This window comes from Epinephelus moara, chromosome 19, assembly GCF_006386435.1.
Source record: "Epinephelus moara isolate mb chromosome 19, YSFRI_EMoa_1.0, whole genome shotgun sequence".
Taxonomy (NCBI): Eukaryota; Metazoa; Chordata; class Actinopteri; order Perciformes; family Serranidae; genus Epinephelus; species Epinephelus moara.
In genome coordinates, this window is record NC_065524.1 from 37,388,528 (window position 1) to 37,403,355 (window position 14,828).

Consider the following 14,828-nt stretch of genomic DNA (forward strand, 5'->3'; position numbering starts at 1 on the left):
TTGTGGTTTTGGACGTTTGAATCTGGGGCGCCGTCAGCCTCCATTAGGTGGAGTTGTGTTGCTACCTCCTCTCCCCTTGGATCTCCGCAAGTGTTGTGAGGACTCTAAAACTTCACCTGAGCCTCCCTCAGCATATGGGTGAGTAGATAATGGCTGAATTTTCATTTTTGGGTGCACTGTCCCTTTAAGCCCAGTTCAGTCAAAGATCTGCAATGAGATGAGTTGAAACTACTTGCAATGCTCTGTTCTGCAATGTTCTAAAAACCTGCTGGTTCACACCAATGCAACTAGATGAGACGGTGTATCATCTCTAGTCAACAACTCTCTATACTTCCATTCTGATTTGAGATACTGGCTACAGCTGCATTTGTAGTTGTAATGAAACGGCAAAACACATAAACAAAATGAGCATCAGGTGGAATGTATTCATAATCAATATGCAACAATAATATAAGGTAGCAGCACCAATTAGTTAGTCAATGAGAATGTGTGTGTGTGTGAGGAGGCATAAGCACATACAGCAATGCAGCAGCAGCGACCCACTGTCTGACACTGGCACACGTGAAATGGAAACAGAGAGCTCGACGGCAATGGAGCACCTGCCGCAGCAGGTAAACACACCATCTGCGGTCACTTTGACTTGACCTGCAGGTTTTTACTACAAGTCAACTGGCTGTAGAAACAGGCGATGTGCTTTACGTTCTAAAACCAGCTGCTGGCCATTTGACCAGCTCAGTTGCAGTTGACATCATCAGCCGGCTTGAGTCAAGCTCAGACCGGCCAGTTCATACTGCTGCACATTTTTCTGATACGTCCTAAACGTACGTTTGGTCTTGTTGCGAATCTTTAAATCTCAGATTAAATCTTAGTCTTGGGTCTCAGTTCTCTCACAGTGTGATATGGGAAGAGGAGCTCTTTGATGTGAGAGGGGGTGAGGCCGTTTTAACACTTTGTAGACAGCTGGAGGAAATGAAGGCATGGATGACTTTCTCCAGGTCAGAGTTACAAAGAACTGATTTGAGTTTGGAGATGGTGCGCAGCTGCATGAAACTTAATTTTACTACTTGATTGATTTGTTTGTCAAACTTCAACTCCCAATCAAATTTGACTTGTCTGGCTCTAAGGGGAGGTAGCTCTGTGTGTCATCGGCGTAACAGTGAAAAGATATACTGTATGATGTTTCTAAATAATGTGGCCTAACGGAAGTAAATAAATCGAGAAGAGGACTTGCCCAAGTATGGAACCTTGGGGTACACCACAGGAGATGGGAGGCAAGATAGAAAATGAGTTACTGACAGAGACAAAGAGGGATCTCTTGGATAAATATAAAGAGAACCAGTTTAAAGCAGAACCAGAAATACACTTAAAATACACTTCTGTTTTTACAGGAACTGCACAGTTTCTGCTCGTCTTTTTCAAAGGAAAGTTACAACATAGGTAAAACACTTTGTTTTTAGGTTGATTTCCTTAAGTTTAGGCAACAAAAGTTGGCTTAAATTTCACACAGGAGCTGAACAGCAGGCTGCATGGTGAAGGTCCGGTGTTTATTTGACCAATCCACCTCCCCCTCAGCCCGTCCTATATGGACTTTCTCGTTTTTTATTTAATGGTAGTTGCCAGTGGCATTGTTACAAACTGCAGCCAACCAGTGCGTATCATACCACCTTGGCAACTTGGCCTCATCTAGGTGACACACCATCCACCATCCACCATCCCCTCTAACTCCTGATGACAAAGCCAGCTCATATCATATGTCACTTAAGAAATGCTGACATGACACGTATAAAATGTACAAATATAAGGAATTGGTGGTTTGCAGAAACCCACAATGCGGATGTTTTTTTCTGGTGAGCGAGCTGACTGTCAGCCCTTTTTTTACCTGTTTTTAAATTCAGTATTTCTACTGTAGTTGTCTCTTTCTGTGAGACTCTTTTTTATGATAGCAGTTTTCTTCTAACACACACTCCCTAACACCCCCAGGGATATCTACAGTACAAAAATATTTATCCTGATTATTTTGTTTTGCTTTGGGAAATCCGACCTTGAACATTCATGCCAGTGTGACACATGTTGAGGTGAAAATTGGCGAGAGGGGAGCGTGTGTGTTGGGTGTTTCAGAGGTGTTGTAACACAGTGAAAATCTCTGCGTGTCTGGTCTCTCAGGAGTCACGAGCTCCTCGGCTCCCTGCGGCCCCCTGTGTATCTCTGCACAAAGCTCACACTAGATAATGAGTGTGTGGTGTTTATGTGTGCTCTGCTAACAAGTGTGAGTGTGTGTGACAGCTAGGTGTGGCTGAGTGAAAATAATTTGTCTCCTCTGAGACGCATGCTGGGAGTTACACAACTGCTTCTGTTTGTCCATCCATCTGTATTTCTGCTTCATGTAAAATGACGGTTAAAACAAAATCAATAAATCAGTCAGTTATTGCTCAGTGGCAGTTTCATGCTGCTGTCCAAGAAAATGCTTTACTAAAAAAATGTTAAGTTTCCTCTCTCCTCCTCTTCTTTTCCTTCCCTCCTTTCTTTGTCTCAGTCCTGCACCCTCCATAAATAAAGCCTGTAAACTATGTTGTTCTTGTCCTGCTCGACTTGACCGCTGCCTTTGACACTGTAGACCACAACATTTTGTTAAAACGTCTGCAGCAGCTAGTGGGCATTGGTGGTAGCGCCCTGGACTGGTTCAGGTCCTACTTAGCTGACAGGACTATGTGTGTTGGTCTTGGTGCGTGTGAATCCTCCTCCGCTCCGCTTTTATATGGGGTCCCACAGGGTTCAATTTTAGGACCCCTGCTTTTCTCCCTGTATATGCTTCCCCTAGGGTCTATCTTCAGAAAGCATGGTGTCGCTTTTCATTGCTATGCTGATGACAGCCAGATATATGTCCCTCTGAGTAAGAGCGATGCCTTTTCCTTCAAACCCCTGCTGTCATGTCTTGAAGATATCAAAGCCTGGATGGCCCTAAACTTTTTAAATTTTAATGAGAAAAAAACAGAGGTGATGGTGTTTGGCCCCAGCGGCTCCTGTTTTTCCTCCCCTGTTGATCTGGGTCCTTTGGCAGTTTATGCAAAGTCTACTGTTACTAACTTGGGTTTTAAGATGGACAGTGATTTTAAATTGGACCGCCAAATTAGTGCAGTTGTAAAGTCGAGTTTCTTTCACCTCAGGCAGCTTGCAAAGGTGAAGCCTTTTCTTGCACATCAGCACTTTGAAGCAGTAATCCATGCCTTCCTTACATCTCGGCTGGATTACTGCAATGCACTTTATTTTGGAGTTAGCGAGTCCTCCCTTGCACGTCTCCAGTTAGTCCAGAATGCTGCCGCTCGTCTGCTAACTGGAGCACAAATGAGAGAGCACATTACACCCATCCTGGCCTCCCTCCACTGGCTGCCTGTGCACTTTAGAGTTCATCTTAAGATCCTTTTATTTGTTTTTAAATCTTTAAATGGCCTCGCCCCACCCTACCTCTCTGAGCTTCTTCACCCCTACGCCCCTGCCCGGTGCCTCAGGTCAGCTGATCAGCTGCTCCTTGAGGTACCGAGGTCCAAGCGAACGCTTGAGGAGACCGTGCATTCTCCGTTGCTGCTCCAAAAATGTGGCATAATCTACCTCTGCACATCAGACAGGCCTCCTCACTGTCTGTTTTTAAAACCCACCTTAAAACCCACTTTTACTCACTGGCTTTTAACCCAGCGTGAGACCTCGCTCTGTTTTTATTTGTTTGTTGTTGTTTTCATTGTTTTTTGTTTTAACTGCTTTTTATTATCATACTGTTTTGTTGTTTTATGACCTCCTATGTACAGCACTTTGTTTCAGCTGTGGTTGTTTTAAAGCGCTTTATAAATAAAGTTGAGTTGAGTTGAGTTGAGTTGAGTTGAGTTGAGTAAAGTGTGCATGTTGTTTCCTGTTGAAGCCACACCACCAGTAATTTCTTTTGGGTTTCTCATGGTCCTGCAAACAATATTCCCCCGACTCTGTAGCTCCATATTGGGCTGTTTTCTCATATAAACTCTGGACAATGACGGGAGAATCTGAGTTGTTCTTTCACACATGTAGCACACAACAGGAGATGATGATTCACCTACTGGAAAGAGTGTTTTTGGTGAAGCGAGTTGTAGTGTCAGGACATGATGCAAAAAAGAAGATGGTGGATGAGGCTATCACTCATCCATAGTGATGACTATATTTTCTGTCGATGCTTGTTGACATTGGTGCTAAATGTTGTCAGATATGTCGACATGGTGGTGCAGTTGTTAGCAGCGTGGCCTCACACCAAGAGGGTTCATGGTTCAAACCCAGGGTGGGGAAGCCCATTGATGTATGTTCTCCCCATGGTACACCTGCTCCCAGGTGTACCATGTCAACTGTCAGCTGGGATAGGCTCCAGTCCTTCCACTACCCCCAACAGTTTAAACAGTTATGGAAAACGAACGAATGAATGTATTCAGATGTACCACAATCTCAACAAAAGAGTACAAGCGTGAAGCAGATACATTTTGTGCACGAAGATTCCACTAGCTATGTTTCCATCCAAAAGTGGTTTGAATCATTGGGACATTAAAACAAATACGAATCCTGTGTGTTTCCATTAAATGTACGGACTTTGGTGAAAACTACGAACTTGCGCAAGTTTTCCGCAGAACCGGAAACAAAACAAGTCTCGCATTCTTCTTCTTCTACGTTTTCTGGCGGTTGGCAACCAGCTTGTAAATGCATTACCACCTTCCCGACCCGGAGTGTGGATATCACCATGGAGAGAGGTGCGCTACGTCAGACTTAATTCGAACATAACTGTTTCCATCCCCCGTTTTGCGTATCAACATTTTTTCGAATCAACCAAAAAGCTAAAGCGAGTGTATTTTAGTTTGTGCAAATCAGGGGATTTTAATTCGAATTTTGCCGTTTCCATCATAATTTTCCAATGCGATACTTCTAGATGCGCATCTAAACAGGCTGATGGAAACAGTTCAGTCAATATAAACACAATTTCTAGAAGACAGGCTTCTGCTACCAACAGTCAACGTTAGTGTCTTTGAACAATGCCAGAATCTTTCCCCACCTGAACCGGGCAATTTTTGTGGCTTAACTTTAACAGATATTTGTCATGATAGAGGAAGAAGTAAAAGTCAGATACACACAGATCATGAGAAAAGGAGGACCTCTGGCATGTTTTCATGCGATGGTTGTGACGCTCTACAGAGCTGGATGCCGGACAGCTCGAGATACAGCACGGACCATATGGTCTCTGTGTGCGTGTGTGTGGAAATGTGTTTACGTGTGTGTAAAGCTGGCATGTTCCTGCTTGCTACCACTGTGAGGTACTTGCCTGTGGAGCTGGAGAACCATATAGATGCTGCACTCACAGGTGTGTGTATCCGATTTCTCAGCATAAAGCAGCTCACAGGATGATGAAGCCCACAGCCACAGACTTCACATGTGAAGTAAAGTTTCAGATGACGTTCAGCAGCTCAGGTTTCCTCAGATCACAGTCAGTCATGCGTCTCCTCTGACTGTACTGTACTGTAAACCTGCCCACGCTGCATCTCTTTACATGTCTGTGATAACATCACTTTGATCCTACAAGATGACAGGATACCATGGTACACTTGTTCTGGAGATTTGATTATTGAGCCCTTACCTTCTCTCTCTCTCTCTCTCTCTCTCTCTCTCTCTCTCTCTCTCTCTCTCTCTCTCTCTCTGTCCTCATCCTGCTGTCAGCTGTTATCATTTCATCTTATCTCTCACTGCTCCCTGACTCAGTGTTAAGATGCTGTGAGACATCCTGACCTGAGTATGCTCTTCTTGCCTTTGTCAGTGACACTGACCGTTGGTGTCATACAGTATGACACGGCAACATGTAACAAGCTCATTACTCTGACACGTCTGCTGCTGAACAGGTCATTTATTTCTAGGATCTTTTCATACTCGTTATGCCAAGAAATACTGTGTGTTGACCCAATCACCAGAGTAAATGAGGGTATTGTATGTTTCTGCAAACCATGGATTTGTTACATTTCCACGTTACGGGTTGAACTTCACGTTTCAACAATGCTATGGTTAATGTGTGGTTAGTTTTAGACATAAGAACTATTACATAGGGATCTGTAATATAAATGTCCGATTCGCACAGGACAAGAAATCTCTGTGATTCTACCAGAGATGGGAGTGGTAACTCGGTTTGCGCCCTGGCGTCACCTCCCTGTCGGCATGTGTGCGGCACGTTGCTTCCTGTATGTGTAATAATAATTAATGATTAGCCCAATACGTGCGTGGAAAGCTAGTTGTGAACGCGGAAAAATGTTTGTAAACAGGATGTGACGGAATATTTAGATACATTTTGTTACAGAGGATCGCGTTCACACGGGATTAATATTACCTGAGGTATTTTCTCTGGACCATTTTGCAGAAGGTAAAAGTCATGGTCATTTTTACTGACGTTATCTGTAAAGATTACAGACATGGCGTTCGGACGGGACTAAAATCCCTGGTAATAATTACTTTCAATTCTAGTCAATGTGTGTGCTTCCACCGGCTGCGGCTGTGCTGCGTTCCCGCTCCGTCTCAGCTCTGGCACTCCGGAGCCCTCCGCAACAGATACGCAGGACTTCTATTTTTGCTGGATGCCGGAGCACAACGCAACAATTCAGCACAGAGCAGATCGTGCGGGGCAGGAAGTCGTGCACAGAAACAAAATAAAACATCCGGTTAATTTTCAAAATAAAATACACAGTGTTCACGGCGGATCATATTTCCCTGCACTACACCTTGAAAACGTCATAATGGGCGGAGGCAGGCCTGAAGTCAACAGGTCATTTCACCCCGTTGACACCATGGACGAGGAGATGTTAATCATGGAGGTGCACCCAGATGTCTTCCTACAACTCCTCTGGTTTTGTGGTTCTGTTTATAGAAACTACATCTTGTCATATCGCGCCATTATGCATGAATTCACGAGATCTCGTGGGTCCTCGTGACTCCCGCTGTTCGGCAAAGCTGCACCACTCCGCACAGCAAACGCAGCTGGTGGGTGTTGATGGATGGCGGAGCACGCAGCGGATAACCAGCACAGCTGTTTCGCAACGGACATGCATCCAGTGGAATTCCGGCGTAATTTTCAAGCCTTGAGTTTGACATTTCAGCCGTAGCCACCGTTTTTTGGTACCAGAAGTGACCATATTTGAGTGAGAGGGTGGATCTGACCCATAGATCAACACTCTGATCTCATGACATATTGACAACTGGTCATGGACTTTCATGTCCACATATGACATCCAAGGTACCCTGGGTGTGTTGGTTGTTGATGTTCTGGGATGCCCTGTCAACTTCAGCCTGTTACATGCGTTGTCTGTTTTCAAAATACAAAATGTGCAGTTTGCATACAGTCTCTTTCAAAATAAAAGCACTACGTTGGTACGACACTGCGAATTGGTGTTTTTTTCCTTCAACAACAAACGCACGTGGTTGGGTTTAGGAAAAAACAGGGTTTGGCTTTACATTCATACGGGAAGCAAACACCGTCCTCCAGGGTGAAAGTCGGTGGTTGTTGGATTCATCCACCACCCCACTCTCCCACCGTACTGGGACTTTCGCCCCCTTCACTTTCGTTGTGGTCCAGCTGCGTTTCCTCCTGGTGCTCCTGAATGACCGGCTACGTATCATGCAAATGTGAAAGGATGTCTTTTTTCACGTCTGATGCCAAAAAGTCACTGACTAAGCGCTAGTATTCGATGACTTCAGAGTGAGACCGGGTTGCACAGACCGTGGTAAAGCCTTGCAGACAGCCTGTCACAGAAGCAGTCCCGCCCTTTAATACATGTAACTTTGAGCCTTAATAATATGTATATGATAAAGTCGCATATAAGGCACTACAGTGGACTCATGTACATCATGTCAACCACTGGCCAGGTGTTGTAAGCTCAACACAAATTTCTCAAAAACAAAATGGCCGATGGAATTCAGTAGACAAAAATCCCAAGCAGTCAACACATTAACTTTCTCAACTTTGTGCAACAGTTTCCCTCGTCTTGCTCCCCGAGATTATCATGCAACACAAATCGGAAAGCAAGCAGTGTGTGTGAGCATGTGTGTGTGTGTCTGTGTGTGAGCCAAAGCTTCTCCCTGAGAGGAAGCAGAAGCTTTCAGTCTCCACAGGTGAGCAGCTGATCCGTGAGTGTGACTTCTTCTGGGAGACAGTGTGTGTGTGTGAGTGTGTGTGTGTATGTCGGAAGCGCAACGTTCACATTCTCGGTAGGTGAGCTGTTGATCCGAGTTCTCTGAGTTTCCCTCAACCATCTGTGGCCCACACACACACACACACACACACACACACCCTGCAGGATCATCACATGACTGCAACTACCTGCTTGTTGACAGGGTACCAAACAACGACTTGTCAGCACTATGGTAAACAAAATGTGCAGTTTGTATTAATGTATGTATGTGTGTTTATTTGGATGTGTCTTTGTGTGTGTGTGTGTGTGTGTGCATGTGCATTGGCTGCTGTCCCATCGTCCGGGCCAGAGAGTCCGGCTCTCACACAGGCTGTCCAGAACGCTGTGGTTTCCTGCCAGAACACTGACGTAGCTATCTAGCTCCCCTCTCCTTTCTCCCCTCTTGTGTCGATGCTGTGGTGTTTAACGTTACTCCATCTCATGTTAAACTGAAGTAAAGACACAGCATAAATGTAGTAATCTGCAGGGAGCTGCTTTAGTGCGTGGGAACATTTTCTTGGCCCATCTAAGGACCCTGCAGCACCGAGCATCATTCAAACACCTCAGCAAACATGAAGCCTACTGCTGACCAAATGTAATCCTGCTCCAGCACACCTTCAGCATCAGTTTAACATGATGAATGTGACTTAAATCAGCATGAATCAACATCAACCTTTACCTATAGTACCGATGAGAACTGGTGATTGCCTAAATTAGAAATGTGTGAACTCATCTGAGGCTTTCATGCTAAATTTGGGGCTATCCTAGCATGCTATTCAAAACTGACGGACATAAAAAGATTTCTGAGAAATTAAGTTGGTAAAAGAAAACTTTTAAATAGGAATTTATTTTATTTGCATTGATACTGATAGTCGTTCAGTTTGAGACGAGGCGGCTGGTGAGCGAGGACATCGGAAAGTCAGAAACAATTGTCTCAGTCAGTAATGAACTCCTTTTTAATGAACAAATAGGAAAGATAAGATACGATCCAACCTCAGATCGATTCATAGGGGTTAAAGCGAGGGAATGTTTCTGAGGCAGAGAAAGGAGAATGAAACACACATACACACTGCAGGGGAGGGATGTATGTGAATTATTAAAGCTGCCAATTAGACCAGCTGACATTTAGATCAAAAACACCATGACATTGGCCTTTAGCGAGCGCTTTCTTTCTCTCGTTCTCTCCCTCTCTCACACACACAGTGCACAAACACTTATCCCTGCACCCTCACAAAGGGCACCGAAGGTAGCCGTGCTCCTTAATAACTGAATAAACGGAGATGAAGGGTCAAGGCGAGTGCACAGAGAGCAGCGGGGGACACGGGCTGAACAGTCAGTTGCGGTTTAGATTTGACATTTGACATAATTGGTGAGTGGTCTGCTCACTCCTTCATATACGGCAGCTGGTGGTGGGTGAGGAAAGTCCTGGCTGAAGATTTTCTTTTGATTCCAGGTAATTTTTTGAATATTTTTGCTCAAGTGTCACGTGAACATGAGCTGTTATATGATACCAACAGTGTCTGTCTGTAAAAACATAAATCTGCAGGGTAAAGTCAAGTGGACATGGCTCCAGATGCCACCTTTTTTCATCTGTACACTAAAGATGAAGTCACCACTAACAGCCGGCTAACTTAGCTTAGCACAGAGACTTTGATTTGAGGCTACATCCATACTGATCTAAACAGATTCTGCGTATGTACACAGAAGATTCTAGTAATAGAAGCGTCCCAGTTACCATTTGTTGTCTAGTAGTATTAACCAATCATACGGGAACTGCAGCACGACGAGTTGGCTTTGTCATTAGCTTTTTCAAAAAGAAGAAATTGAATTTTTTAAAACAAAAAGAAATTGGTTCGTACAGATTAGGCAAAATGACTGGGGTACTGAAGAGGAAGTTTTGGCTCGGATATCGGCTGGCATCCACACGTGTACACTGGACCTACACGTGCTGATGTAAACAGGAAGCAGACGGTCTACTCTGCAGTTGGTTGCTCAGTTGCAGAAAATACAATGGAGGAAGAACGGCAATGGCAAAAAGCAACACCAGAATTTTTTTTGCTTGGACTGACGACAAGGTGGAACTGTTACTGAAAGTGTTTAAGGTGGTCAAGGCAGTGGAAAATGATTGGGACTCTTTGCAAAGCAAATACAGTGGTGTATTAGAGTGGTACGTGGGTGTCGGCATCATCATTTTCAGTCTACGTTTCTGTCCCCCCACACAAAAATGCAGTCCTGGATTTCAAACTATAACAACCCATTCTCACACAGAAGTCATCGAATACCAATGCTTGGTCAGTGATATCCAGCGTCAGACACAGATGAAAAAAGCCATCCTTTACGCCATGATATGCGGACGGTCACTCAGTGGTGTCAGGGGGGGACAACAAAAGTTAAGCGGGCAAAAGTCAGAGTAGGGCTGGGAGGGGGTGTCGGTGGATGGGTCCAACAACGGATTTTTACCCAGGAGGCCAGGTGAAGGTTGGTGTTTGCTTCCTGTAAGATTGTATAGCCAACCCCTGTTTTTTTTGTTTCCCTAAAGCCAACCACATGTGCGTTGGCTTAACGTAACCATGCGTTTCTCATTAAAGGAAAAAACAATCTGTATGGACGTAGTGCTTTTATTTTGAAAGAGACGGTATGCAAACTGTACATTTCCTGTGAAAACAGAAGTGTATTTTGAAAACAGGCAATGCATGTAACAGTCCTGAAGTTGACACACTGTCCCAGAACGTCAACAACCAACACACCCAGGGTACCTTGCACGTCAAATCTCGATGTGACAAGTCAGAGTGAGAATGTGTTAACTATAACGGGGTCAGAAGGGTTTTCAAAAGTCTCTGTTTTAGGGGTTCACAAACATTGGAGTCGTGCGGATGCTCGGCATAAATATGGAAAAAGCTACTCAGGATGGACACGACAAGGTAGGTGTAAGAGGGCCCTACGTCTTTGCAAGATGGCGAACAGTCAAACCTTCAAAAACAGGATTTCGTACCTGAACAAGGAACTTACCGTGGCGGTGAGTCGGGGTACAGGCTGTTGACCTGAGACAAAGTCTCTCTGTATGAATCAAAGTCTAAACCAGGAGGAAAGTCTTCTAAGCAGGTAGATCTCAGTTCTCCTACTGAACCTCCGTAAGAAAAACCGTCCAGACCTGCAGAGACAAAGACAGGAAGATAAACACCTGTGTGAATGGAGAGTTTGGGGACATCCAGTTGTATTTTAACAACCAAGGTGATGGATGCAACTGTAATCTCATTATTTCGACAGCTTACAAAGACATGGCAGCTACGATTATTTAATATTCAGCACCTCGAAATATTTACATTCTGCAGGGACAGTGGAAACCTGCTGAAGATTTAGGAAGCATGTTATGTGCATGAAGGTGTGTAGTGAATTTCAGACCAAATAAAACACACATTTCAGCAGATATTTGAAGCCCCCACATCTTAGCAGTGACGTCATGTTCTGATGACGCTAATCTGTGGTTCCTCTGTTGACTTCAGTGCGCTGCTACAGAACACCTATGACCTCAGGTGCCTGGCAGCTCCATCACGGTTGGTGAGTTAGTCATAAAGTCAACAGTTGAGACGCAGACTGACCGTAGCTCGCTCGGAGGTGTGGGTTTCTGAGCCGACTGTCTTTGCGCAGGCTGCCGACGATGATGGTGATGCAGGAGAGGAAGAGGACCAGGCCTATAACGATCCCCGCCACCACCAGCGGAGACACCAGGAGAGACGCCTCCCCTCCGGACTCCCTCTCACTCCGGCAGTCTGGGTACTCCCCATGGCTCTGGTTGGAGCTCACTGCAGGGAGGTGGAGAGAGATGGATGAGGTCAGTGTGTGTGAACTTGTATGTTCAAATTGGAAAATACTTTTGGCACAGTGAGATTACAGATGGGTCACTATAGATAGATTTTGTTTTACTCAAATTTTCAACAATTGTTAAAGAAAAAATTGACAAAACTGGTCACCTATCATTGAAGAAATATGAAGCTGCATTATTTGCTTTTTTGGCCACTTGCTGCAAGTCTCATATTTGTTCTTCTTTAATGGGAGAGTTCACCCCCAAATTAAAATGAATCAATCTAGATAGTTTTGGAGTGAGTTGCTGAGAGCTGACGATATCGGCCGTAGAGGTGTCTGCCTCCTCTACAGTATAATGGAACTAGATGGCACTCAACTTGTGGTGCTCAAAGCACCAAAAAGTACATTTGACAAACTCATCACCATGGTCTCTTTCCAGAAATCATGACCCGGTTACTCAAAATAATCCAAAGACCTTGCTGTGAACAGTTTCATGTAGGAAGTATTTTCTTTCTACAAAACTAAACCTGCCAGTCAAATCACCACGCAGAAGGAAACGTGCGTCTAGCTCACCTAGCACAACTGAGCTAACTAAGCCGAGGACAGCACTAACATTTACATCTTTTACTGTCACGAGCACCGGTTTCTCATCCATGAGTAGATGACATTTCCCACAAGGCCCTGTTTTAGTCCCGACATACTGGGACATGAGGGCACCCTTGCCTCATGGACCCCAGTGCAACCACCCTGCCTGCACTGTCTATAGTCACGCCCCTGCGTAGGTGGTAACTGCAGTCACACAGTGAGATGGTCAGAATTAAGCAGTGTATACTGGACTTTACTTCGAATCACTCCGCCAACCTCAACCATAACTAAGATAAGGAGGGGGAGATGAACACTGTCATATTCCCCATCTAAAATAAGAAACAAAGTACAATATATACATCATCAATGATCTCAATAATTTGTTAACTATCACATTATATATTGCTTAAATTAATCAATTAATTAATGCCCTGACATTTATAGAGGATATAGAGTGAATTTTTCCCACAAATAAATCAATAAAAATAAAAGATAATTAAAAACAAGAACCATCTGTCTGTATGTGTGTGTGTGTGTGTGTGTGTGTGTGTGTGTGTGTGTGTGTGTCTGTCAGGTCTTATGACAGTAGTGCAGCAGGGGGTCGTGTTACATAACTGCAGTCTTGCCCTGCACACATCGTTCTCCCACCGTCTTCTCTCTCCTTCTCCTCCTCTTTCCAACTCTCTCTCCTGGAGGACTTATTCCATTTCAGTGTGTGACAGATAATTAGAGCCAGAGTCAACACACACACACATACACACACACACACACACACACTGTCTCTCAGTCATCATCATCATTAGATTACAGAACGATCCTGTTCCTCTCCATTTCTGTTTGTCTGATCCGTCTGTTTACTCTGTCCGTCCATCCTCTGCCTGTTTGCCTGTCCACTTCTTTATCTGTCTCACTGCCCGTCACTCTGGATCTGTCTGTCTTCATCACATTACAGCTGAGAGAGGAGGGCTCTCTGATTTGTTGGTTTATTCTTTCTCTGTAACCAAAGCGTTCTGATGCTGTTTCTTCGTGCCCTCTAGATGTGACACATGCCTAATGTGTTCTCATGAATATAAAGAGCACAAACCTGCCTGCTTCAATCTTGGACCTCATGGTATGGGATACTTAATATGGTGGTGCATCATTAACACAGCCAAAAGTTAATTTTACGATACCAGGCAATTTTAGGTTAGGCAGAGGAAGGGTTAGCATCAAGGACAACTGCTGCTTTTAATGCAGCAGTTGTCCCATAACTTGAAGTAGGAATTTCAAACCAAACTATGATGGTTCCCCAACCTCACCAACCAGGGATACCTCACCCATTTGTTTAATAATTACTCACCTCCTGTTACAGCCCAAATTGCCCCATCACATATTAACGTTTGGTCATGGACTTTTAACGTCCACATATGACGTCCAAGGTACCCTGGGTGTGTTGGTTGTTGACGTTCTGGGACGCCGTGTCAACTTCAGCCTGTTACATGCATTGTCTGTTTTCAAAATACACTTCTGTTTTCATGGGAAATGTACAGTTTGCATAGAGTCTCTTTCAAAATAAAAGCACTTCATCAGTACAACACCCCAAATTCACTATTTTTTTTCCTTCAACAACAAATGCGCGTGGTTACATTTTGCCAACCCACACACCGCATTGGGTTTTGGAAAAAAGAACAGGGTTTGGCTTGACAATCTTATGGGAAGCGAACACCAGCCTCCCGTGTGAAAATTGGTGGTTGTTGGACCCATCAACCAACCCTCTCACCCGCTATATTCGGACTTCCACCTGCTTAACTTTTGTTGTTGTCCCTCCGTGTTTCCCCCGATGCTACCATGCACTGTTAAACAACAATGGCGACCGGCCACCTATCATGCTGACATAACAGGATTGCTTTTTTCATTGTTGTCTGAAGCAGGAAATCACTAACCAAGTGCCAGTATAAGACAACTTCCGAATGAGGTTGGTTACATTTGTTTCATACGTATCATATCAGCATTTCTAAAGTGACATAGCATATGAGCTGCATTTTGACCATAAAAGCAAACATCAGCCCTGCACTATATAAGCTACCTGTGACTTGTTGGATTATTTTGGCTTCAAATATGTGTACCATTAAATATAAGATATAAGATATGAGCAGTTGCACAGTCCAAGTGATCGTACAGGAGCTTACAGTGTGAACAGAGGTTTACAGTAACACCTGAAAAGTGCCAAGAAGCTACGTTGTTTCCTCATTT

The 14,828-nt window shown here is 44.3% G+C and overlaps 1 protein-coding gene across 2 annotated transcripts in view; it reads right to left on the bottom strand.

Moving 5' to 3' along the window:
- The window catches only part of bean1 (brain expressed, associated with NEDD4, 1), a 63,807-nt gene that overhangs the window by 4,317 nt on the left and 44,662 nt on the right, over window positions 1-14,828 (bottom strand). For both annotated transcript variants that reach the window (XM_050071323.1, XM_050071324.1), the window contains 2 exons: window positions 11,807-12,010; window positions 11,217-11,358 (listed from right to left, as the gene is read on the bottom strand). In XM_050071323.1, coding sequence (XP_049927280.1) covers window positions 11,217-11,358; window positions 11,807-12,010 — 346 coding nt within the window. The remainder of the gene's footprint in view (window positions 1-11,216; window positions 11,359-11,806; window positions 12,011-14,828) is intronic.